At 41.3% G+C, this 26,682-nt stretch overlaps 1 protein-coding gene across 1 annotated transcript in view; it reads right to left on the bottom strand.

The window, feature by feature from the left end:
- Window positions 1-26,682, bottom strand: part of XRCC4 (X-ray repair cross complementing 4) — a 519,315-nt gene that overhangs the window by 137,917 nt on the left and 354,716 nt on the right. Inside the window, exon 7 of the mRNA XM_040341679.1 lies at window positions 26,356-26,509. Within this exon, the coding sequence (XP_040197613.1) occupies window positions 26,356-26,509 (154 nt within the window). The remainder of the gene's footprint in view (window positions 1-26,355; window positions 26,510-26,682) is intronic.

Here is a 26,682-nt window from a genome sequence, read left to right as displayed (position 1 = left end):
CGTCGCTGGAATGGGCTTTTACAAGGTGTGACTAGTTTACACTTTGTAGAACCAGCCCTAATTTTACACTTGCAAAATAACACTTACGGCGCAAAAACGAAGCTGGAAAGCTTTGTGGATCGCCTTAAGTGCTAATTTGCATACTAGAAACGGCATTTCGACTCGAAATGCCCCCAGCGGCGGATGCGGTACTGCATCCTAAGATTCGGCAGTGTAATTCAATTACACATGCCGGATCTTCTGCCTAACTTTGGAAAAAGCCTTTTGAGGATCGTTTCCAAAGTTACACACAGACTGAACAGCAGTTAAGTCGGAGTATCTCTTTTGTGGATCTGGCCCTTCGGGTTCAATGCCGCGTACACACGACCGTTGTTCATGACGAGAAAATGCAATTTTTTTAATTGGTCATGAAAAACGGCCGTGTGTATGCTCCAGGGCATTTTTCTTGACGAGAAAAATGGCAGATTTTTTTTTAGAACCTGCTCTATTTTGTCTTGTCGTTTTTCACGTCGTGAAAAACGGTTGTGTGTACGCTTTAACGAGGGGGAAAAAAACGTGCATGCTCAGAAGCAAGAAATTAGCAAAAGCAGCCCAAAGGGTGGCGCCATTCGAATTGAACTTCCCCTTTATAGTGCCATCGTACGTTTTATCGTCACCGTGCTTTGCTCAAGCATTTTTTTCACGAATGTGTGTATGCAAGGCAGGCTTGAGAGGAATCACGACAAATCACGCAGAGAAAAAACTTTGTTTTTTGCATGACATGAATAACGGTTGTGTGTAGGTGACATAAGGTCCCCAAACCAAAGAGCCAAAAGAGGGAGGGCAAAAGGACTATTGCGGTAATGATGAAATAAATATCAAATGTACAATTTTTTTTTATTAAATACAAAATCAGTAAGACACAACAGAGGATTACAGGATTAAAATAGTGACAACCGTGCACAACACAGATATAATAACCCCAAAAGGGCAAGGAAAACGGTGGATTGAGGGTCACGACAATCATCTTGACTAGTTTCGCGGCAAAAGCAGCTTCATCAGAAGCATGTCTAAAATTAAATTGACAAACAGTCAATGGTTATACATTGAACACAAACTACAATATGTAGATTGGGGAACAAGGGCTCAGCTGCTTACCTAGAAGACCCCGCAGGCGAGGGAGGCAGGGGTCACTAAGCAAAGTGATCATGTGATTGCTGCATTCATCTTCTTTTTTAGGCTTTCTTTTTTCTATTTTCATCTGGTGATCTGGCCAGTAAGTCTATTGTTGTTGTTAAAGGTTTAAGATAAAGGGCCCTTTCACAAGGTCCGCCTGTCAGTTTTGACGGCGGACCTGAACGGCCACTCCATGCATGCCTATAGAGTGTTGAATGACATCGGAGAAATGTCCGCTGACATACGACCCGATCCGCCAAAATCAGGACGGATGGCGATACGTCCCCATCCATCCATGGCAGATCGGATTGGGCGAGATCTGATTAAAACGGACATGCTGTCCGTATTCATCAGATCTCTCCATAGGAGACAGCGGCGCTGCACAAGCCCCTCCCCGCTCAATGAGCAGAGAGGGACTTGTCATCTGCCGGCGGATCTTCAGTTGAGCCGGCGGGAGCTGGCTGACTCCACCTCATGTGGAAGATCGCAAAGACACAAAGCACACAGCAAAAATGACCACACAGCGGTTGAAGGAGAAAAAGGTGAATGTCCTGGCATGGCCTAGTCAGAGCCCAGACTTAAACCATCTGTGGAATGATTTGAAGATTGCAGTCCACAAACAGTCACCATCAAATTAAAATGAACTTTAGCAGTTCTGCAAAGAAGAGTGGGCAAATATTGCAAAGTCTAGATGTGCAAAGTTAGTAGAGACATATCCCAACCGACTAAAGGCTGTAATTAAAGCAAAAGGGTGATCCTTTTTCCAACTCAGTGATTCGTTTTTTTTTCTGATATGTTGGTGTTCTATCTTTCACTTGGATGTTATACGTTGCAGTAGATACAGCTGGATGAAACAAAAACTGTGTTCATCTTCATTTCAGGCTGCAAAGCAACACAATGTGATTATAGAGGGGGGGGGGGGGGGGTATTCTTTTCATTACCCACTGTATGTGACACATATCTGCATAGGTAACCAGTAATAACATTCATGATCTCTTCTGACCTTGCTTACAATCACCATTTTTAAAAGATCATCTTTTTTACAATTTAAGCTAATTTTATTTTGCAGTCACATGGCCACACAACATTATATCCTGTCCTCTTCCATCCAGCAGGGGGCGGACACATCATCACTTACAGAGGGAGAATTGTTTCCCATCTGTGTATGCTGCATTTCAGAATGCTGTGCCTTCTGCTCTCTGTGTTCCTATAGGTGTAAACAGCTGCACAGCCATTGGCACACCCCTACTGCAGCTGTAGAAAGAGTATGGAATTTCTGGAAAAGGTCAAAATAAATAACATTATTAAACAGGTCTCTAAAAACTTTGCAAAACTACTGGCATAGAGCAACAGCAGTATGACAGTGATCATATAGTAGTCAGTCAACCAGGCAGGGCTGAGCAGGGGCATGGTGGGTAAAGAGATACCAGCATGCTGTGTGTTGTCACAGCATCCTGTACTTCTTGATAGCAAGCTCTAAGATGCATACTAATCACACAGGAATGGAACTGCTTTCGTGTTTTGCGTGGTTAGCTTACAAAGAGGGAAAAGCAGGATTGGCAGGATCAACCAGGTATTTATCCTATATGAATTGAATCAAACGACTAGCAAACATGTACAAAAATAAATCCTATTACTTTTGACAATCCAGCTTCCTACAGCTGGAGGAGGTAAGCTTATAACTGCTGTTGAAATATGTTTTATCAACACATCCCTTTAGGTCCTATACTTTTATTTTTTTCTTTATTGAGATACATGGATTTTACTGCATAAACATCTACTGCAAGTAGAAATTCCTTATTTGCTTATGTGGCTGGTTTACATCTATATGCATAATTTTAGTGATAGAAATGATAAGGACCTATTCACACCTGTGTGTTTGTGGTATTATATGTGCCGCGCAAACACGTGGAGCACATGTGCATGGCTGTCATGTTACATCAATACCTTCATAACCAAGTATGCCAAGGAAGCTGCCATCTTTGCCTCTGTTTAATCCACAATGAAACAGTTTTTTGGATGGGTTTACTTCTGTTTTAAGACCAGCAGACTAAGGACATGGATTACTGGAACCATGTCCTGTGGTCTGATGAGACCAAGATAAACTTTTTTGCTTCAGATGGTGTCAAGCATGTGTGGCAGCAACCAGGTGAGGAGTACAAAAACAAGTGCGTCTTGCCTACAGTCAAGCATGGTGGTGGGAGTGTCATTGTCTGGGGCTGCACGAGTGCTGCTGGCACTGGGGAGCTACAGTTCATTGAGGGAACCATGAATGCCAACATGTACTGTGACATACTGAAGCAGAACATGATCCCCTCCATTCGGAGACTGGACTGCAGGGCAGTATTCCAACATGATAACGACCCCAAACTCACCTCCAAGGTGACCACTGCCTTGCTAAAGAAGCTGAGGGTAAAGGTGATGGACTGGCCAAGCATGTCTTCAGACCTAAACTCCATTGAACATCTGTGGGGCATCCTCAAAAGAAAGGTGGAGAAGTGCAAGGTCTCTAACATCCTCTAGCTCTGTGATGTTGTCAAGGAGGAGTGGAAGAGGACTCCAGTGGCAACCCGTGAAGCTCTGGTGAAATCCATGCCCAAGAGGGTTAAGGCAGTGCTGGAAAATAATGGTGACCACACAAAATATTGACACTTTAGGCCCAATTTGGACATTTTCACTTAGGGGGAACTCACTTTTGTAACCAGCGGTTTAGACATTAATGGCTGTGTGTTGAATTATTTTGAGGGGACAGCTAATTTACACTGTTATGCAAGCTGTACACTCACTACTTTACATTGTAGCAAAGTGTAATATCTCCAGTGTTGTCACATGGAAATATATATAATAAAATATTTACAAAAATGTGAGGGGTGTACTCACTTTTGTGAGATACTGTATGTGCCATGTCAATATTGAGTTGTGACGGTAAGTGTATTTTTAACTGGTACCAGTGAATGTTCATTTGTCAACGCACATCTCTTTGCTCATGTAAATGACTTGGAAAAATAGGCTACATGCATCCCTAGACATTGAATAAAAATTGGACTTTGGTCCCCAAACCGAAAAAACAAAAAGAGAGACATGGGGCAGGTGGACTGTTGCGGTACAGGTAAGTAGATAAAATGTAAAAGTACATATATAGTAAGAATATAAGTTTTTATTAATACAAAATCAATAAAACACAAACAAAAATTTACAAATTTAAAAACATAGTGACAAACCATACATATCACCAGAATAATGGTCCCCAAAGGGGGAGGATCACAATGGGATTGAGGGTCACAGAGAGCATTTCAACTAGTTTTGCGGCCAGTTGCCGCTTCATCAGGAGAATATCTAAAACCCCGCCAATACAGAAGACCTCTCTTTTTGGTTTGGGGACCAAAAGTCCAATTTCTTTTCAACTCAAATTTCTGGATGATGGTACAATTAGTTATAATATATCACATATGTCTTCTTAGAGGCTAAACTTTAAGATCATATCCCTAGACATTGTTATGTTAACTGCTGCTTAGGTCAATTTCTGACAAAATAAACAATTTACCTTTCAGTATTAAATATAAACTATTCTTACAGGGAGAGATTGTCTTCTTTATATATTGTTTTAAGTTCAATATGTAATACAGAAAAAAAGTGTACACATGATCAGGATTATTGTGTCCATAAACAAAACAGATACGTTTATTGATTTTGTTGGCCTGGCTGTAAATGAACCCTGTTAATCATTGGAGTTCATCTGTTGACAACTAATGCAGTTTTCTCTTCTTTAATCAGAAACCATTTTAGGCTCATTTATCATTGTTTTTCAGGACACATTTTCCTAAATGGCAAAGAGCTTCAGAAAAAAAATGACAAAAATATCAATCCGAGAAGAGGCAAGTTCATTAGTTCTTTCAACTGCAACATTTCATGAAAGATTGCTTAAAACTTGTAGCACTTACAAGAATTAGGTAGATATATGTAATTTTAATTAATAGGAATGATATAACTCCTGTTATCCCACATACTTCACTGTAGACCACCGTTTCCTTAACCTGAAGTCGTCATATAAGGCCATCACAACCTCTGCCATGTCACCTGCAATCATTCCATTCACTCTACAGCATACATGTACAATTTATACAGTTTTTTGTAAATTTTAAAGTGGTATTAAACCCCAAAAACATGTATAATATTTTGCAGATTACTATTCTTTAAATGTGGTAGCTGCATTCGTTTTCTTTTATTTTTAGGCTTTTTGCCTATATTATTAACTGGTGATACAGAACGTACCATACTTCTTATCTTAACAGTGTCTCCACACAAACCTCCTTGGACAGCAGCATTGTCATTCTAGGAAGAGGGTTGTGTTGAACTATTAACCCCCTGAGCGGTATTCCCCGAGTCTGGCTGGGGATGGAATTTTAGCACCAATAGCGGTATCCCCGAGCCAGACTCGGGATCGCATCGCAGTATCCACAGGCAGAGGTTACTTACCTTGTCCCTGGATCCTGTGATGCCTCCCCGCTGAGTGATCAAGCTGTGTCTCCTCGCTCGATTCACACAGTGCCAAGTGCCAATTGCCGCTGAGCTCCGTTCCCTGCAACGTTACTACGCACGGGGGGAGATCGGTGCCAAATTCAAAAAGTCAAGTTAGACTTACCGGTAACTTGTTTTCCATGAGTCTTTTAGGACAGCACCTTAAAAGTGTGGCTCCACCCACTTGACAGGAAACATACCTCCACCAAACTTCTTAAAAAGGGGGCTCCGTCCACTTATTATCAGTAGTAGTAGAGAAACCTCCGGCCCAAGCTGGAACACATAATCAAAGTATGGTTAGTCACAGCATAATATTCAAAACAATAAGGGCGGGTTGCTGCTGTTCTAAAAGACTCATGGAAAACAAGTTACCGGTAAGTCTAACTTGACTTTTCCCTTATCTTTCAGGACAGCACCTTGAGAGGATAACAGAGACTTACCCACTTAGGGAGGGACCACAGACTGCAAGACCTTTCTGCCAAAAGCCTGATCGCTTGCTGACAGAAGATCCAGTCTGTAATGACGGACGAACGTAAGGTAACTTGACCACATAGTCGCCTTGCAGATCTGATCTGGGGTGGCACCAGCTATTTCTGCCCATGTGGTGGCCTGATTTCTAGTAGAGTGTGCTCTAATTCCCGATGGGGGACATAGCCCTGCTTGGGAGTAGGCTTCCAGAATAGCGTTTTTTAGCCATCTAGCTATTGACCCCCCCTTAGACGCTTGGTGGCCCTTCTTTTTTCCTGAAAAAAGTAAACAAGGAGCCTGAAGATCGAAAATCCTTGGTCACTTCAAGGTAATGTAGTAAGGTTCTTCTCACATCAAACATGTGGAATTGGTGTTCCTTCTCCCATGATGGGTTAGAGCAGAAGGTCGGTATGACAGTTTCCTGCGACCGCGTAGATGCTTAGGAAGGATTTCTTTATTGACAGGGTGTGCAGCTCATGGATTTTTCTGGCTTTTGTAATTGCCACTAGGAACACCGTTTTGAGAGTAAGGTACTTCAGAGAAATGTCTTGTAGCGGTTCAAAGGGTTCCTTAGATAGTGTCTGAAGAACCACTGACAAATCCCAACTGGGAAAGTGTCTCACGGGAGCTGGTCTGGATCTAGAAAGCGCCTTGAAAAATCTTGACACTACGGCTCTGATGATATAGGCCTTTCCAGAAAAACTCCCAATGCGGCTATCTGCACTTTAAGTGTACTGACTGACAATCCTTTTTCTGCTCCATTCTGAAGAAATTCCAGAATTGACACTAGATTTTTCACCACTCTATTAGACGAGTGACACCAGGAGTTGTAGACCTTCCAGTATTTAGCATAGATCTTCCTGGTAACCACCTTTCTACTGGAAAGCAAGGTAGTCACAAGTGGTCGAGACAGACCTTTTCGTCTCAATAACTGCCTCTCAGATACCATGCCTTGAGGCTTGGACAGGCCACCTCCGGATGGTATATCGGACCCTGTAGAAGTAAGTCCTGCCGGGGCGGCCTGGCTGTCATTCGAAGAATGGTGGTAAACCAAGCCCTTTTTGGTCAGAATGGAGTAATTAGAATTACTTCCACCTTCTCCTTCTGAATCTTCCTCAGTACCAACGGAATTAGTTGAGACGGAGGGAAGGTGTAAGCCAGCTGGAAGTTCCAAGGCTGTATTAACGCATCTGTTCCCTGGGAACTGTCGTTTCTGTGAATGGAGAAAAAGACCGGAAGTTGCGTATTTTCTTCTGACGCAAATAGGTCTATTTGTGGTTGGCCCCAGGCTCGGATGATCAATGTGAAGACTTCCGGATTTAGGGTTCATTTTGCTTCCTGAACCCGTTTTCCGCTTAGAAAATCCACCACTATATTTAAATTGCCTTTGAGGTGGACCGCTGATATGGACAGCAAATGATTTTCTGCCTAGTTTAGAATGTCTGAGGCGAGAAGCTGAAGTGTTTTGCTTCTTGTGCCTCCTTGCCTGTTTAAATAGGCTATGGTAGTGGCATTGTCCGAGAAGACTTGAACATGGGCACCTTAAATGTCTGCGGAGAAGGCATCCAAAGCTAAGGCCACTGCACTTCGTTCTCTCCAATTGGAGGACTTTTCTACTTCTGACCGGGACCAAACATTCTGAGCATAGTTCTGACCCAGGTGTGCCCCCCATCCCCATAGGCTGGCGTCTGTCATTACCACTTTTTCTATTGGAAATGACCATAACAGGCCTGCTGACAGGTTTTTCTGACTTCTCCACCACCAAAGCGATTGTTTTACTTTGGTGGGGATTTTTACCTTTGCCTCCAGAGATTCTGTCCTGTGATCCCATATTTTCAGGAGGAAACTCTGAAGCGGTCTGAAGTGAAGCCTTGCCCACTGCACCGCTGGCATAGATGAGGTAAGGGTTCCCAGAGCTGACATTACTTGTCTGACTGATAGCTCTTGATTTGTCTGTAAGGAGGCTACGACCCTTAGAATCTTTATTTTTTTGTCTTCTGGGAGAAAAATTCTTTGCTGCACTGAGCTTATCTGATACCCCAGAAATTGTGCCTCTTGGGTTGGGTTGAAATTAGATTTTTCCATATTTATGATCTAGCCCAAAGCTTCTAGATGACTGAGCTCTTTCGAGATCCTCCAACAATTTCTCCCTGGAGGGGGCAAAGAAGAGCAGGTTGTCCAGGTATGGAATTACTACTACCCCCTGTAAGCGAAGAGGAGCGAGGGCCTCTGCCATGACCTTTGTAAATATTCTCGGAGACGAGGAAAGGTCGAAGGGGAGGGCTTTGAATTGGAGGTGCACAACCTCTTTTTCCATGTTTACCGCCAATCTTAGAAATTTTTGGGATTGAGGGGCTATGGGGATATGCAGATAGGCATCTCGCAGGTCGATTGATGCCATAAAGCACTCCTTTGTCAAAAGATTTTTTACCGTGAAGATTGAGTCCACACAGAATTTTTTGTATAAGACCGATCTGTTCAGCGGCTTCAGGTTGAGAATAAGTCTAAAACTTCCGGGCGGCTTTTTTATTATGAATACATGGGAATAAAACCCCTGATAAAGCTCCCCCTGTGGTACTTGAGTTACAATCCCCTGGTTCATCAGATCCTTCAATAGGCTCTTCATTGCTAGGGACTTGACTATATCTCTTGGTAGATTTGTCAACAAGTACCTCTATGGGGGAGGGTCCGAGAACTCTATTCTGTAACCTTGGGACAGCATAGAGAGAATATACTCATTTTCTGTTATGCTTGCCCAAAAAGGGAGAAAACTTTGAAGTCTTCCCCCCACCTGCAACCGGTTGTCATTGTGTTTTGCTGGTTGCCGCAGGAGGATTTAAAAGGACATTACCTTTGTCCTTTCCCTTCTGCCCTGACCAACCTTTCTTCCTCTCTTGAGGCTTGTTTTGGTCTTGAGCTCTTTGCGGACGAAAAAACCTTTTGCCTGTCTGCTTTTTCTTCTTGACAGGAAAAGATTTCTTCTTGTCTACAGTTCTGTCGAGCACTGCATCTAAATCAGGGCCAATCAATAAATCCCCTTGGAAGGGTACTCCACGCAGCTTGTTTTTAGATGCTGTGTCCCCCAGCCAGGTTTTTAACCACAGCACCCTCCTAACTGAATTAGTAAGGGCCGCAGATCTTGCCGTCATTCTGATAGACTCTGCTGATGCATCTGAGACATGGGCTACAGCTGCTGACTGCTTTGGAGAATCAGCTATTATATGATCCTTAAGCCGGTTCAACCAATACTCCATATTTCTGGAGACGCAAGTAGTCGCCATTGCTGGCTTAAGGTTGCCTATGATGGATTGCCAAGCCCTCTTTAATTGCTGATCCATCCTCTTATCCATGGGGTCTTTCAGAATCCCCATGTCCTCAAATGCTAGATCTGAAGATCTTGAGACTTGAGAAAAGGCTGCATCGAGTTTTGGAACTTTATTCCAGGGACCTGCTGGGTCTTCGTCAAAAGGAAACCTTTTCTTGTGTGCCTTAGCAAAGAAAGGTTTCTTTTCAGTATCAGTCCATTCTTTCTTGATCGCTTCAGAAATTACTGTATGGACTGGGAAGGTAAGTATCTTGGGCTCACTGAGTCCTGCATACATCCTGTCGTGTAAAGATAATTCTTTACGTTCCTCCTCTAATAAAGTTGCATGAATAGCTTTTAGGATGCCATCAACTTGTTCCAAAGACAATTTATATTTTGAAGACATATTCTCCAGCTCATCCTCCTCCTCATCTGATTCTTGAGAATGTGAGGGGGAAGGATCTTCCTGGTTCAGAGGACTCTCTTCTGCCTCCACTCCCGGGACTAACAGTGAGTCTTGTGAGGTAGAGGTCTGTCTCACGGATGGTTTCATGAGTGAGGACTTAAAGGACTGAATAGTAGCATCCAATTCTTTTTTAACAGATGCGATTATGTCGTTGCAAGCGGCAGACGCTTCCTCCTTCACTAATGAGTCAATACATGTCTGACATAAAGCTTTTTTTCAGCCTTCAGGTAGTTCAGACTTGCATAAGGGAAAAGAGAAAAGGAAAAAAAGACAAACCATCCTTTTGAGTCAGCCTGAAAACCAATCAAGATGCTTACCACAGGTGCACAGTGAGAGATCCACTACACTCATGTGCCCAAACAGGCCCCCGCCACCAGGGGGGAAAAAACACTCACAACCCCCCTAAGGGAGAAGAGAGCTAGAGAGACCCCATAGTAAATGAGGGTAGAACCTCAGTCTACCCCTTACCTGGGCCTTGCTGGCGCCAGTGCCTGTTCCACTCGCTGCGGATTCTGCATCCATGTTAAGGCAGCAGCGTGATGCTAGTGGCAAAACTGCCGGTTCCGGACTCCACTAGCGCCACTGCACCGGACCAGAACCAGCTAACATGGCACCAGACCTGTTCCTCCCTCAGCGCTTCCTGGTGGAAATTACGTCCATGCCCTGCGCCAGCTCGTAGGATGCCACCCCTTTCCGGTTACCTCACTTCCGGGGGAAGCAGCCTGACTGAACTTCCCAAGATGGCGGCGGCGTTCGGCTACCCGGACCGGAAAAAAAGATGTCCGCGCTGTCTATCTTGCCAAGGAGCAGTATCCCGGAGCAGTCCCTGGCTCCACTGAGCACCGATCCAGTGAATGGGAGGAACAGACTCTCTTAGGTAAGAAAAAACAGGTGAAGTAGGGAGATATGACCTCTTAGGCAGTACCTAGAGAGCTCCTAACCCCCACATGTGTTCCTGCCGGAGGAAACACAAAGACTAATAAGTGGAAGGAGCCTCCCTTTTAAGAAGTTTGGTGGAGGTGTGTTTCCTGTCAAGTGGGTGGAGCCACGCTCTCAAGGTGCTGTCCTGAAAGACGATAAGGCAAAAAGTAAATACACACAATACATACAGTATACTGTAATCTTATAGATTACAGTACTGTATAAAATAAATACACTACTTTGTCCCTAGTGGTCTGCCCAGTGACCTACATGCAGTTTTATATTATAAATGCAATAGCGATTTCTGGGGAAATTCGTCATCAAACATCATCATCAAAAGTAATGACAGACACAATTCTGCAACTGAACAAATTTCTGTGTTTTTGATTTGATTACATTATTGAATCATTTTTATTATAATAACATTATTATTTGTTATAATTATTTATAGTTATTTATTATATTATAATTTATGATTTTGTTTTTCAAACTGTATCATACCCAGGATGTCTACTAGACTCTTGTTTGGACAGATTTAAGTGAGTTATTCCTAGGAATTACCGGCCTACAATATAAAATGCCAAATTTCCATGCAAAATAATGGTACCACTTTTAGCACCTAAAATCTGACATAATCATACCGCCAGGGATGTTAAGCCTCGTACATGACCAGGAAAACTGCCAGGATAGCATTTAGCCAGGAATCCCGGCCGTGTGTATGCTCCCTAGCAGTTTTCCTGACAGGAAAACTGCCCGGGAAAAATAGAGAACCTGCTCTCTATTTTCCCGTCGGGATTCCCGGCAGAGTGTTTCCTGCCGAGAAAACTGGTGGTTTGTATGCTTACCTGTCCGAGGTAAACACGCACATCTTCAATAAGACTTCGATGCATGCGCGGTAGCATACAAGGTTAGTGAGGGGTGTAGCAAGATGGCGGCGACGGCATTGAATGTGACGAGCGCCGGCTCGTCGTAGTCGATGACGTCAACACGTTCTTGCCATTCAAAAGAACTGTGTTTTTTTTTGGAGTGGCCGTCTGTATGCACAGCTTTGCAAGGCAAGCGTGCCAGGAATCCCGTCAGGAAAACCAACGTTTTTTTCCTGACGGGATTCCCGGCCGTGCGTACAGGTCTTTAGATTTACATGAACTGGACTAGCAGCTTGAAGCTGATCTCCAGCTAACACTTTATAAGAAGTTACAGCAAACCATTTTTTTTTATTTTGGAATAAAGGATTCACATAAATGAATAAAAGCTGACCCTGTCAGTGATAAATGGTTTGTCCCAACCCTGTAATTGCCACTTTTGCTGAACATCTTGGTCTAGTAAAGGAAGCTAAAAAATTGCGCATTGCGGAAGTAAACAAGAGGACGTCCATGGACGTAGACTTCTTTTGTCTATAGCGCGGGTGCGAAAAGGTTAAAATTGCTCTATATTATTAATTTATATGCAGCAGAGACAGACATAAAATTAGACATGCAGTCTAAAGCTGAACACCAAGCAAACAGCCAAATACATACAATATAATGGAGCTGTTTCAGCTGCAAAAGGATTTAAATTTTTGCAGATTCTTGAGGTTTGCACAGCTCTCCCCTATTTACTGCCAGGTGGGGATAATGCCACTTTCAATTACAAGGAATACACTGCTAGCATCACTGTGTCACCCTAATGATGGCACAGTGAAGAAGTGGCAGAAGACTGGTGAGATCAATCCTTTGTTAACTCTGCTCTCTCCTCTTATCAGATTGTTCCTTGTTGGCATGTAGCTCATTTGACTGGCTCCCACCCCCTCCCAATTTGTGAGCGCTTATACAGTGGAATAAATGGAGCTAAAATCAAGTAAAATTACTATTAAATTGGTTACTATTAAAACAATACTTTTAATCAAATATTGATAAATACAGAGCTGCAGTGTTTGTGCATTTTATATTTCCCTGGATTGTTAATGAAAAAAAGAATTATAACACATTAAAGCCCAACCAATGTAAGGAAAACATGTCCTTTGAGATAGTTTTCCTTTGACAAACACGAGTCATCTTAGAAAAGGAAAAGGTGAGAGGGTCAATGTCTCACATAAGAAAACTATATTACAGTGCATGGTCTCTACACATAACTATATCACCAATGTCTCTGACCCATACAAATCAAAGTCACATATACAAGCTTTTAAGATACAGAAACTGACACAACAAAAGCGAGAATACAAGCCTCGCAAACACCATGAGAATATTGGTCGACTGACCTTCTGTTTTTTTTTCATGCTAGTCTCATATCTAAAATTAGGAAGTTACCGAACTTACAAAAATTCTCGTACGACACAATACAATTTCGTTTCTGAGCCTGTGTGATCTTGCTCTTTCATTTTTTTTCAAACGAATACTGTACTAATTAAACAAAAATTCTTTGTGGGAAAAAAATAAAAAAAATCGTATGATGTGGTATTATACAAGAAACTTTTTTCGTGTTTGTCCCTTTGAATAATTTTAGATGAACGATCGTGATGAGCGGTGTACGATCATATTATTGTACGATCGCTTTTAAAACTGTATTTTCCATCTGATTTTGCGCACTAGGCCTAAAGCTGCTAAATATTCATGGCTAATTATCTATGCATTATTTTATGCATTATTTTTATGATCACTCGTTATTGTAAAGATAGGCATGCTGGTGTAATATATCTACTCTTAGGCCAGAGGTAGCCAACTGAGCCATTGACTGCTAGTTGGGGGGAGTGGAAGTAAAACTAAATACAGTTATCATTTAAAGTAGAACTAAAGGCAAAACATTTGGGGCCAGATTCACAGCAGAAATACGCCGGCGTATCTACTGATACGCCGGCGTATTTTCAAATTTGCCGCGTCGTATCTTGATTTGGAATACTCAAACCAAGATACGACGGCTTTTGGCATAGATCCGACAGCCTTCGGATCGTAGGTGTAATTCTCCGGCGGGCGCTGGGTGGAGTTTGCGTTGTTTTCCAGCGTTGGGTATGTAAATTAGCTGTTTACGGCGATCCACGAAGGTACGCACGTTCGTCGCATTCTCTTACGTCGTCGCTAGTCGGTTTTTCCCGTCAGAATTTTGAGCCTGCTAATTCATGGCTTAGATTTAGACCAGCCATATTAAAGTATGGCCGTCGTTCCCGCGTCGAATTTTAAATTTCTTTTTTTTTGCATAAGACGTCCGGGAATACGAAAGTACGTTATGCACGTCGCCGTTCAAAAAACACGTCGGGGCGCCGTAATTTCGCGCAAAGCACGGCGAGAAATTTCCAAACGGAGCATGCGCTGAACATTCGGCGCGGGAGCGCACCTAATTTAAATGGTACACGCCCCATTTGAATTAGGCGGGCTTGCGCCGGGCGGCTTTATGCTACGCCGCCGAAAGTGCTTTGTGAATCAAGCACTTACGCTGGAAACTTGCGGTGGCGTAACGTAAATGAGTTACGTTACGCCGGAGCGCAGCTATGTGAATCTGGCCCTTATTTTTTTTATTTTGGAAAGAGTACAGCAGGGTAGAAAAAGTCAACTCATGTGGGGAGGCATGTAGTTGCCAACATCCCTTATAAATAAAATATGGAAAACCTCAAAGGGGCAGAATTTTTTAGGCAACACAAATTTAAACTCTAAAAAGTCATAAAAAAATTACAAATTTATTACATAATATAAATACATATGAAAATGGCATAGTACAAAATAAATATTAAAAAGATTCAAGGTGGAATTACAACAATGATACTGTCTGTCATTGGAAAACCGTACAGCAGGGTTATACCCCTGTCTGTTTGTATTTAATTACTTAAGCTTCATACACACGACCGGTTTTCCTGCCAGAAAAACCGAGCGTGTGTATGCATCCCCGCAGTTTTTCCGACAGGAAAACTTCCGGGAATCCCAGCGGAAAAATAGAGAACCTGCTCTCTATTTTCCCGCCGGGATTCCTGGCGGTTTTAAACCCGGCAGTTTTCCCGACAGTTTTCCTATCCACACTTGTGAGGATTCCCGGCCAAAGCTCCCCCCGCAGTTTTCCTGACGGGAATACCTCTCGTGTATACACTGGGAAAGTTAGCGAGCAGGTTCTCGGTTTTCCCGTCGGGATTTCCGGGGAACTTTATACCGCCAGGAATCCCGGCTGTGTGTACAGGGCTTTATTGTTTGCGATCTGTGTCCTATTGGGGAGATTCCCCTTCACTTCTTGTCCCATAGCCAAAATAGGAGTTGAGAGGAAATCTCTCCACAGTGAGGGAATCTCGGATTGTCACCAGGGTTCCCAGGACTTATTGTCCTAATTGGAAAATGTCCCCTCTATTACTGTTCTGGTGACAACCCAAAATTTGGAATTTTCCCTTACTTTCACTTTCAATGAAAATGGTAAACAAGACAAAAATAGTGAGGAGTGAATCTTCTCAAGGGCATAGAAACCAATAAAAACTTACAGGTTTTCTATTTCCTCTCCACTCTATTTCAAACAAAAAAAAAGCTCTGCCTTTAGTTATATTTTAAAGCGGAGGTTCACCCAAATAACATCTATATCAGACCAACTTCTTTATACTTCTAACATGTACAGTTTTTTTACGCTGTACATATTGTATAATCTATATTTGCAATCTGGCTTCCGGGTACTTCTCCCCGCGGGAGTAGGCGTTTCTATGCTGAGGAGGAATGTCCTCTGGGAGGTCGCCCAGATGATTGACGTCCTTTCAGAAAAAGTTCCCTCCGGCAGATAAGGCCCCGCCCCCCGTATTGCGTAGGCGCGTCACAGCGTTTCCGAAGGAAGCCGAACATGAAGAAGCTCTATACGGCGCCTGCGCAGTCAGCTCTATACAGCTCCTAGCCGTATAGAGCCGACTCGCAGCTCTGCATGTTCGGCTTCTTTCGGAAACGCTGTGACTCGTGACGCGCCTACGCAATACGGGGGTGGGGCCTTATCCGCCGGGGGGAACTTTTTCTGAAAGGACGTCAATCATCTGTCCCAGAGGACATTCCTCCTCAGCATAGAAACTCCTACTCCCGCGGGGAGAAGTACCCGGAAGCCAGATTGCAAATATAGATTATACGGTATGTACAGCGTAAAAAAAAAAGAAAAAAATGTGGACTGTATATGTTAGAAGTATAAAGAAGTTGGTCTGATATAGATGTTATTTGGGTGAACCCCTGCTTTAATTAAAAATAAAATATCCATAACCAGTTCACACTTCTGTGCCACGTTACAATTCAGCTTAAAAAGCAATAACTGCTCACACAGTCTGTACACTGAAGATTGCGCAAGTCTTAGTCTGCAAAAGTGCCAGCGTCAGCAAAAAAAGAAAAAGTTTCAATAGTAGCCAAACGCTGAAAAATCACAGAAAGATTATGTTCCGTGAAAGGTATTACAGGATGAAGTCTGCAGAGCTGAAATCTGGCTACAGAAATATTTACTCAAACATCTATGCGGTTAGAAAATGGCCTAATACAACTCTGAAAAATTGAGAGCTGTCTTGTTTAATCTTCCATCTTTCCATGTACCCTTAGCCTAAAATTACAGCCATAACCACTTTATTCTTCCTCAATTTGGATGCTGATGAATGTTTAAATTTTGCACAGAAACATATGGGTGACGGTAACATACACCAGCCTGCCAGAAGGGTTTCAAACAGGGCGATGACAAGTCGTCTGATTGACAGTCCATACAAACTGAACTTTGACAGTTTCTAGAATCTACCTTAGATGACCCTTGAATGGCCCAGAACAGGAAACATTGGCTAAACTACCAAACAATCACTTTGTTTAAAAAGAGATTGTTGGTAAGGATTTCATTTTGATATCTGAATTTCACAAAGTTATCTGAAAAAGAATAACAGCATAAATTGACGCAACTGTCACACCTTCAAACAGATGAGGAATATCTTTAGCCGACTTGAACATGGTTTATATTTCCACTTATAAGATCAAACACTGAGCCTCTGATATTTTACTTACAATGGCACTTGCTAGATTGTTAAATGACAACAATACATTAACATTTCTCTTCCACCTGGATGTCTTTATTTGATTTATGTAGAAGATGTCCTAACAGGAAGAGGTACAAAGCTATTACTCGAGCATGTCCTGTAATGTCAAGTGCTACAGGCTTCCTGCCACTTAAACTGCTGCTGTTTCATGGTATTCCATGAAATCATACTGTACATCACAAAGTAAACCACACACGAGAATGTGGTCAAGCACGATACTGCTTTTCATGTACTGAGAACACTCACTTAGCAGGTCATTATAACTGAAAAAAAAAAAAAAGAAATGAGCACAATGGGGGAATTGTTACCATTATTAACCAGTTAGGCTCTGGCTTTTATTTTATAGTATTAATAAACAAGAATTCTGTCTCAAAGGCCTTTTTCACACGGGCTTCGGATTGTATAAGATCGGCATGGAAAGGCAAGCTTTTATGAAACTTTCAGTAAGCTTTATTAAAATAAAAATAAGTTCCTGAACAAGAACCTTCATGGCAGAATCACCAGGTATTATTATTATTTAACCACTTCAGCCCTGGAAGGATTTACCCACTTCCTGACCAGGCCATGTTTTGCGTCGCTTTAACTGACAATTGCATGGTCGTGCGACATTGTACCAAAATGAAATTGATGTCCTTTCTTTTCCCACAAATAGAGCTTTCTTTTGGTGGTATTTGATCACCTCTGCGTTTTTTATTTGTTGAGCAAACAAAATATCCCCCAAAAAAGTCTTCATCAGTTTAGGCCAATATTTATTCCTCTACATATTTTTGGTAAAAAAATACCAAATATTGATTGGTTTGCGCAAAAGTTATCTTGTCTTTCTTTTTAAGAAATTTTGGAGTGCGGCTGTCCAGTTTTCGTCCTTTTTATTTTTGCTATCATTAGCATTGCCAGCACCCTGGTGGTTCAACAGCCCTTGATTGTCTACGGGGCTCACCTGGAGCGGTGAGAATTTTGTCTGTGTATCTTGTCTACAAAATAGGGGATAGATTTATGTAATTTTTAATTATTTTTTTTACTAGTAATGGCGGTGATCTGCAATTTTTAGCGGGACTGCGACATTGCGGCTGACAGATCAGAGACTCTTGACACTTTTTTGGGCCCAGTGACATTCATACAGTGATCAATGCTTTTAAAATTCACTAATTATTGTATAAATTACACTGATAGGAAGGGGTTAACACCAGGGGTGACCAAAGGGATTAATGTTCCTTAGGAAGGTGCTTTCTAACTGTGAGGGGAGTGGACTGATAGGGAGTAGAGAGAGATCGCTGTTCCTAATCACTAGGACAGACAATCTCACTCTACTCCCCTGACAGAACAGGATCTGTTTGTTTACACTGGCAGATCCCTATTCTGCCTCTGCAGAACGAACGTGGGTAGCCGGTGGACATTGAGTCTGCCGGATCTGCTGATTGGCTCCCCCGCTAGCATATGGGCATGCCCACAGATAGTTGTGTGGGCGCCCAACGTACAATGACAGCGATTCGCGCAGGAGAGCCAACCTGCCACAGTACAACTGTGGCAGCTGATCAGGAACTAGTTAAAAACACAGATTTGAAAATGATTTAACTTTTCGTGGATGTAGTGGGGAAAGTTTGTATTGTTGTCAGATGAAAATCTCCCCAATGAAGACACAGGAAAAAGTAAAAACTGAACAGATTTTTTTTGAACTTCTCTTCACTCTATTAAATCCTGAAAAAAAACTTACCTATTATGGGATGTCCAGCAATGGCTCAATCTTACAAAGCAAGTATTTCAAAGAGAGGCTTGGATTTTATTTACTACTACATACATGATACAGACTTTCAATCGAGACCTTGCTCCTGACTAAAATTTGAGTTTAACTGCTTGCCGACCAGCCGCCGCAGTTATACGGCGGCAGGTCGGCTCCCCTGCGCGAGAGCCCGTAGCTATACGTCGGCTCTCGCGCAGGCCACTAGGCCTGCGCGAGAGAACACACCCAGGGAACATACTTAACCCCTTCCCCGGCCCCTAGTGTTAACCCCATCACTGCCAGTGCCATTTTTATAGTAATCCAATGCATTTTTATAGCACTGATCGCTATAAAAATGCCAATGGTCCCAAACATGTGTCAAAAGTGTCCGAAGTGTCCGCCATAATGTCGCAGTACTGAAAAAAAAATTGCTGATCGCCGCCATTACTAGTAAAAAAAATATTAATAAAAATGCCATAAAAATACCCCCTATTTTGTAAACGCTATAACTTTTGCGCAAACCAATCAATAAACGCTTATTGCAATTTTTACGAAAAATATGTAGAAGAATACGTATCGGCCTAAACTGAGGGAAAAAATGTTTTTTTTTATATATTTTTGGGGGATATTTATTATAGCAAAAAGTAAAAATATTATTTTTTTCAAAATTGTCGCTCTATTTTTGTTTATAGCGCAAAAACTCAAAAACGCAGAGGTGATCAAATACCACCAAAAGAAAGCTCTATTTGTGGGGAAAAAAGGACGCCAATTTTGTTTGGGAGCCACGTCGCACGACCGCGCAATTGTCAGTTAAAGCGACGCAGTGTCGAATCGCAAAAAGTGCTCTGGTCTTTGACCAGCAATATGGTCCGGGGGTTAAGTGGTTAAACCAAGGACATCTAATGCCGCATACACACGATCGGTCAAACCGATGAGAACGGTCTGATGGACCTAATATTAATTATAGTGAACATGTAAATAACATAAATAATGAATAAACCAACAGCATATTAAATCTTCAATTTAAAAGGATGAATTAATAAATCCACCAAAAAAAAACAAAGTGCCTGAGTGTGTCAAAAACATATATAAAGATATATATATAAATTCAATGTGCAAAAGTCCAATACTCCAAAAACTCAGAAATGCTCCTTAAAGTAAATGAATAAGTAGTGAATCTTCCACCAGGTTGTGCCACCGCCACCAACGTCCAAAATGCACACTCACCAGACCCAAATATATTAATCGGCTGTAAAATTTCTCCTCTCTTATCAGCCAACACGCTATTTCCCAGATGTAGAAATTATAGATGTTTCCTCTCTTTGCAGCCTGCTCACTGTTTCCCTCTTTTCATGCAGGGGTGATACCTTATTGTCTTAAAACAAGGGACTCGACATAGTGTAATATGCTCAAAGAACCTCTTTATTAATATAAAACATATAAAATACACTCACATGGTGTTGTGCCTTTAGACCAGCACCAGTCTCTCGAGCACTACTGAGCGCCGCCGCCGCTCATCCGTGTGTTGTTGCGTCCGGCGGCGTGCTCTCCACACATTGGTCTCTGTGCGGTTCATCGGCAGGAGGTTAGTGCGTGACGTGTTTCCGCCCAAACTGCGTTACCCAGAAGCCTCCACGCGTTTCACAAGCAGCGTTGCATCATCAGGAAGCTCTTTAGTTTTAAATTGGAGATTTAATATGCCGATGGTTTATTCATTATTTATGTTGTTTGGCTTATAGGAATGGGGACTGCTGTGGGTGACACTGAACTAAACTATATTCCCTGACCACATACTGAGGCGACCATTACAGTAGTGTTTTCTATGCGGTGTGATACACAAGATACAATGCCTGGTACATACTCAGTCCACACATTAGAAAGCAGTAGAATGTGTTTTGATGCAAAATTCTAAGTATGCCTATGCTATGTGTGAGAAATGTCTTATAAAACAAGCAACTTTGTTTAACCACTTGCTTACTGGGCACATAAACCCCCTTCGTTCCCAGGCGAAATCTCAGCGTCCGGCACTGCGTCGCTTTAACTGACAATTGCGCGGTCGTGCGACGTGGCTCCCAAACAAAATTGGCGTCCTTTTTTCCCCACAAATAGAGCTTTCTTTTGGTGGTATTTGATCACCTCTGCGGTTTTTATTTTTTGCGCTATAAACAAAAAAAGAGCAACAATTTAAAAAAAATATATATTTTTTTTACTTGTTGCTATAATAAATATCCCAATTTTTTTTTAAAAAAACTATTTTTTTTCTCAGTTAAGGCCGATACGTATTTTTCGACGTATTTTTGTAAAAAAAAAAAAAAAAATCGCAATAAGCGACTGGTTTGCGCAAAAGTTATAGCGCCTACAAAATGGGGAACAGAATTATGATTTTTTTTATTATTTTTTTTTTTACTAGTAATGGCGGCGATCTGCGATTTTTATTGGGACTGGGATATTGCGGCGGACGTATCGGACACTTTTGACACAAATTTGGCGCCATTCACATTTATACAGCGATCAGTGCTATAAAAATGCACGAATTACTGTATAAATGTGACTGGCAGTGAAGGGGTTAACACTAGGGGGTGAGGAAGGGGTTAACTGTGTAGCCTGGGTGTGTTATAACTGTGTGGGGGGAGGGGGGTGACTGGGGGAGGGGACCGATGCTGTGTCTCTATGTACAAGAGACACAGATCGGTCTCCTCTCTCCCTGACAGGACGTGGAGCTCTGTGTTTACACACAGAGCTCCACGTCCCTGCTGTCACCTGCCGGGTCACCGACGATCGCGTGTACCCGGCGGACATCGCGGCCGCCAGGTACACGCATCGGGTCTTCGGCGATGCGCCGGGACAGTTTTTACCCGCCGGGTAATGCACATAAAAGGCCGTGTTTAAACGGCCACTTGGCACTTGAGAGCCGCGCTGCGGACGTATTTCGTCTATAGCGCGGATCTCAAGTGGTTAAAAAAATATATATATATTCATTTTTTCTTTCCACGTTTTCAAAAAACATGTGGAAAAATGTCTTCAATGGATTCACCCATGCCTCTTAAAAAATTCCTTGGGGTGGTTGCTTTCCAAAATGCATCATTTTGTGGGTGTTTCCACTGTTCTGGTGCTCCAGAGCTTTCAAAAAATTTGATAGTCAGGAAAATAGATGGGTCAATTTTGCCCCTAGAAAGCCTGAAGTTGTTCCTTGGATTTTGGGTCCCTCTATGTGGTTAGGTTATGAAAAATTCTCACACGTGGTATTCCCATACTGGGGAGGAGTAGTAGATTGTGTTTTGGGATATAATTCTAAGTATGCCTATACTATGTGTTAGAAATATCTTGTTAGCCGACAACTTTGTTTAAAAAAAATAAAGTTTTATTTTCTTTCCACATTTTTCAAAAACTCATTATGCCTCTTAGAAAATACCTTGGGATATTTGCTTTCCAAAAAGTGGGGGTCATGTTGGGTGTATTTGTACTGTCCTGCCATTTTAGGGCCTCAAGAAATCAAACAGGTAGCCAGAACATTAGGATTGATACATTTTTTAAAATAGAAATACCATAGTTTGTAGACTCTCTAACTTTCTCTAACTTTTACACAATTTTTACACTAAATATAATACACCGATTTTGGTTACTTTTACCAAAGAAATGTAGCAGAATAGATTTGGGCTTAAAATTATGAAGAAAGGTATTTGTATGCAAAATGTTATAATAGAAATTAAGTATTTATTTTTTTACACTTATATAGCAAAAAATTCAAAACCCAGTGATGATTAAATAACACCAAAACATATATATAAAAAAGACATTTGGGTACAGTGTTTTTGTCAAAGTGCGACAGCTCTGAAAACTGAAAAACGGCCTAAGCTAGAAGGGGGTGAAACTGTCCGGTAATAAAATGGTTAAATTAATAAAAATCTCTGTATTCTGATATTATATAGATGTTGTTATATACTGTAATGCTAGACTGCTTTATGCTTAGTGACCTAGAAAACAGAAACAGAATAGGGTCTAGTATGCTTTAGAGACCTTATAATGGCACTTGTCAGGGCCCTTTTTGAAAATTATTAAAAGCAAAGCGGAGGGAAAAATGAAACCAATTTACTTAAAACTCTATCTAGTTTCTGATAACGTTTAAAACTTTGGTTAATTCCAGTAATAGCAACACACCATAAAAAAAAATAAAAAATAAAAAAAAATCTGTAATGCTAGGTTTACCAATATTACAATTTGCAAGAGTTCTAAGGCTAGAAATTTACACTGATGCCGCGTACAGACGGTCGTTTTTTGTAATGAAATAAAACAAAGTTTTTTATCATGAAACAAAACAACGTTTTTCAAACTTCATTTTAAAAAACGACGTTGCCTACACACCATCGTTTTTTCAAAATGCTCTAGCAAAGCGCGGTTACGTTCAGCACGTACGACGGCACTCTGTTCCATTCAAGCTCGCGTCATAACTTGCTTCTGAGCATGCGCGGGTTTAAAAACGTTGTTTTAAACGTCGTTTTACCCACACACTATCATTTTAAATGACACAAAAAACGACGTTTTGAAAAACGACATAAAAAATTGAACCATGTTAGAATTTTTTTTTTCGTTTTTCAGAAGACATAAAACAACGTTTTCCCCACACACGGTCATTTTAAATGACGTTTTTAAAAATGTCTTTTTTTTTTCATCACACCGTGTGTACTAGCTTAACTAGGCAAAATCTTACAGAATAAAATAATAATGTGTAGTGCTACGACTAAATGCAAAACAACATACACTTGGAAGACCGACAATACACTGTGCTAAAGTTACAAAACCTAGATATAATCATCCATTTGTAGGCGTATAATTTTTTTCTCAAACATATTTAAAAATATACAAAGTTTATCGAAAACTCTCTCCTATACCTTCACATTAAACAACAATATGTATTCATTATAACAATTTATCTTAAGAAGTAATATAAAATCAACCAAATACTATACTTAGAAAAGTGAAACAAATCTCTCACAAAAAAATACTATGATTGTTAAAGTGGAAGAGAAAAGAAAGGAGGGCGCACCGACCTTGTGCATTACCACTTAAAATTTAATTAAAGGAGCTGCGGTGGCTCAACGTGATTGGCACTGCGCTGACAAGTCATTCACCTCTGCAGCTAGGGGTTCGGATCCCGATCTCAGCTACATGTGAATTGAGTTTGGTGGTCTCAGCCTGGCTCCCGGTGGGTGTGCTATACGAGGTAATCTTGCGCTTAGTACGCCCACCCCCTCCCACAAAAACCACCACACTTACACGCACTCGAAATTGGGTTAACATGCACGCACTTTGACCATGCGGTCTCTAAAAAGAGAGGCGAATGACTAACGGGGCTGGTTGAGCGGGCTAGATCCTCTCACTCCCCTATAGGGAGTCCCTCTGCCCCGTTGGGCTTCAAAGCGGAGCAGGTAGGGTGGGCTGTGTGGGAGGACCCCCTCACACACCCACCATTGCCACCCGGGGCATGGAAAAAGGTGGCAGATTGCCTCTGGGGGAGGCCTGCCTACTCCCAACTCCTGCAGTCCGGCTCCTCTCTCGAGTACACGCACAAAATACACTTTAAAAAAAAAAAAGTATTCATTTTTTTTTTTTTTTTTTTTTAATTAAAAACAGAATAAAAAGCAGCTGCCAGTGGAACATCATACATCTGAACGGCTGACACGTTTCTGGGGCGTACCCCCTTCCTCAAAGCCTAGACAGTCCGTGATAGGCTTTGAGGAAGGGGGTACGCCCCAGAAACGCGTCAGCCGTTCAGATGTCTGATGTTCCACTGGCAGGTGCCGCGAGGTCCAGCTGTCTATAAAGCGCCTATTTTTTGATTGTCTTGTGAGTAGGACCATTGCTTTTTATTCTGTTTTTAATTAAATTTTAAGTGGTAATGCACAAGGTCGGTGCGCCCTCCTTTCTTTTCTTTTCGTTTTAGCCATATGAACACCTGTGGAGGGCTGCAAGACTTCTGATTTTGCCGTTAGACCACACTGCTGTACCCAGTTTGGCAGAACACCAGAGCGCAGGAGGATTTGTGTTTTTTTCTGTGTTAAAGTGGAAGTCCATGCTATTACTAACTAAGCTTCAATCTGATCTTACCCCCCTTCTAACTCCTATTCTACCTACCCTCCAAAAGGAAAATGCATACACTTATCTTTTCTCAGGGCACTTCAGTCTGATAATTTTGATCTTCCACATGACTGACTTCACTATAGAGTAGAGAGCAGCAACACTGGCTGCAATGTCTGGGCGATGACATCACCCATAAGCCTACTATGGAGCTGTCCCTACTCTCCCATGAAGTGACCACTGGGAGCTGATTACATGACCAGACTAGAGAGTACTCTGAGAATAGGTAAGTACTGTATAACCATCTTCCTTCTACAGGGTAGTTAGAACAGATTTAAGCTTAATTAGCTTAAATTTGCCTGGACTTCCATTTCAGTACTGTAAGTAAAACAGGGTCACATTATTTTTTGTACAAAAATAATTACAGTTTCTCGCTCAAACAGTACAGTACACAAGTATAGTCATAGATGACTGGATTATATGCTGCTACCTTCAGGTGATTGTATAATCCAGTCGTCTAAAACTATGCTTGTGAACTGTACTCCAAGAAACAGATTTTACAGGTACATCAAAAAATGTTTTGCTTGCTGTGTTTTATTTCTTCTATCATTAAGATTGACAGAGATAGATATATAAAAGGATTTTTTTAATTTTACTAGAATTTACTACTGTTAATTATGGACTATAGGTGAGAATGACAAAAAGAGGCAATGACTTCAAAAAAGTTTACCGTCATTCAGTTATTTCTAAGGAAGATTGAACTTCTAAAATTAGCACATAGACTTTCCTTCAGCTGGAGAAAGATTCAAGGTCAACTTCTGTCCTTGAAAGTGCAAACTGATACCCCAATCAACATCTAAACTGTTTAAAATCACAGACATGAAGTCTTGGCAACAGGGTACCTTGAGAGGAATTGATACTGTTATGGGGCCCTATATAAACTGCTGCTGTCAATGAAAAATCTAGCAGTATTTTTTTATTCTTAGGGGTATGAGGAGGCACATTTTAAAATGAAAAAAAATCAATATTTGAACAATAATGTTCTATCAAGTAATACTGTTGAATGAGGAGTAATAACCAGCTACAGTATTAATAGTACATTTTTGATTTATGATCCCTTCAACATTAACACAAGTCTTAGTAAGAGCACGCTCACAACTAGGGACGAGTAGAGCAATGTTCGTGAAATTGTCAGCAAAATTTCACCTAATTATAAAATCTCATTTTTGATTAATTAACCTACTTGTGAATACTGTTTATAATTTACTACACGTTTACACCCTTGGGAGGTACAGTATGTCTATGAATTCAACAACAACCAACTTTTTTTTTAATATAGGAGTTTAAGAGGGGTATCACTAAGGTATAGGGAAGGAAAAAGTACAGGGCCACATGGGGTTAGAAATATACGATTCACTCGGGCATATAAAAAAAAAGGAATAAAAAAAAGAAAGAAAAGAAAACAGAAAAGGGAGAGAAGAGAGCAGAGTGGTGGGGAAGTGAAATGTGCACTTGAAATGTGCTACAGTAATCCTCAGGAGCCATATAAACCTACTGTATGTCACCCTTAAAAAACACAAAACAAATCTTCTTAGTTTTACCTTCCACCATGACTCTTTTTTGCCAAAATGAGGACATTTTCTTGGAACCTCCTAATTTTTGCAATCATTTTGAGGACATGAATACAGTCAATTTTGCTCACAACCTTGGCATACTACATGCATATCATGGTAAAATTACTGTACCTTTGATTTACATCTTCAGGCCGATTAACATTTTCCTTTACTTCTGCATACAACATTTTCTGCCCGCGTTGTCTACGCTTTCTGCTTGGAGCAATATCTGGAGAATCATCAGGGCTGTGCACTAGAGATCGTCGTTTTGATAGAGGAGGTGGAACTATAAAATACAAAATAAATACAACATACATTTATAAATAAACTCAATTTCTGTATTAGATTAATGTTCTAGATTTTTTTTTCTGTATTTATGTATATATATTTTATATGCAGCAACAGTATACTTTAGGTAAGTAAGTGTTGTATGAAACATGCACAGGTATGTAGTGTGTT

This window comes from Rana temporaria, chromosome 1 (genome assembly GCF_905171775.1).
Source record: "Rana temporaria chromosome 1, aRanTem1.1, whole genome shotgun sequence".
NCBI classification, from domain to species: Eukaryota; Metazoa; Chordata; class Amphibia; order Anura; family Ranidae; genus Rana; species Rana temporaria.
This window is presented reverse-complemented; position numbering and strand designations above follow the sequence as displayed.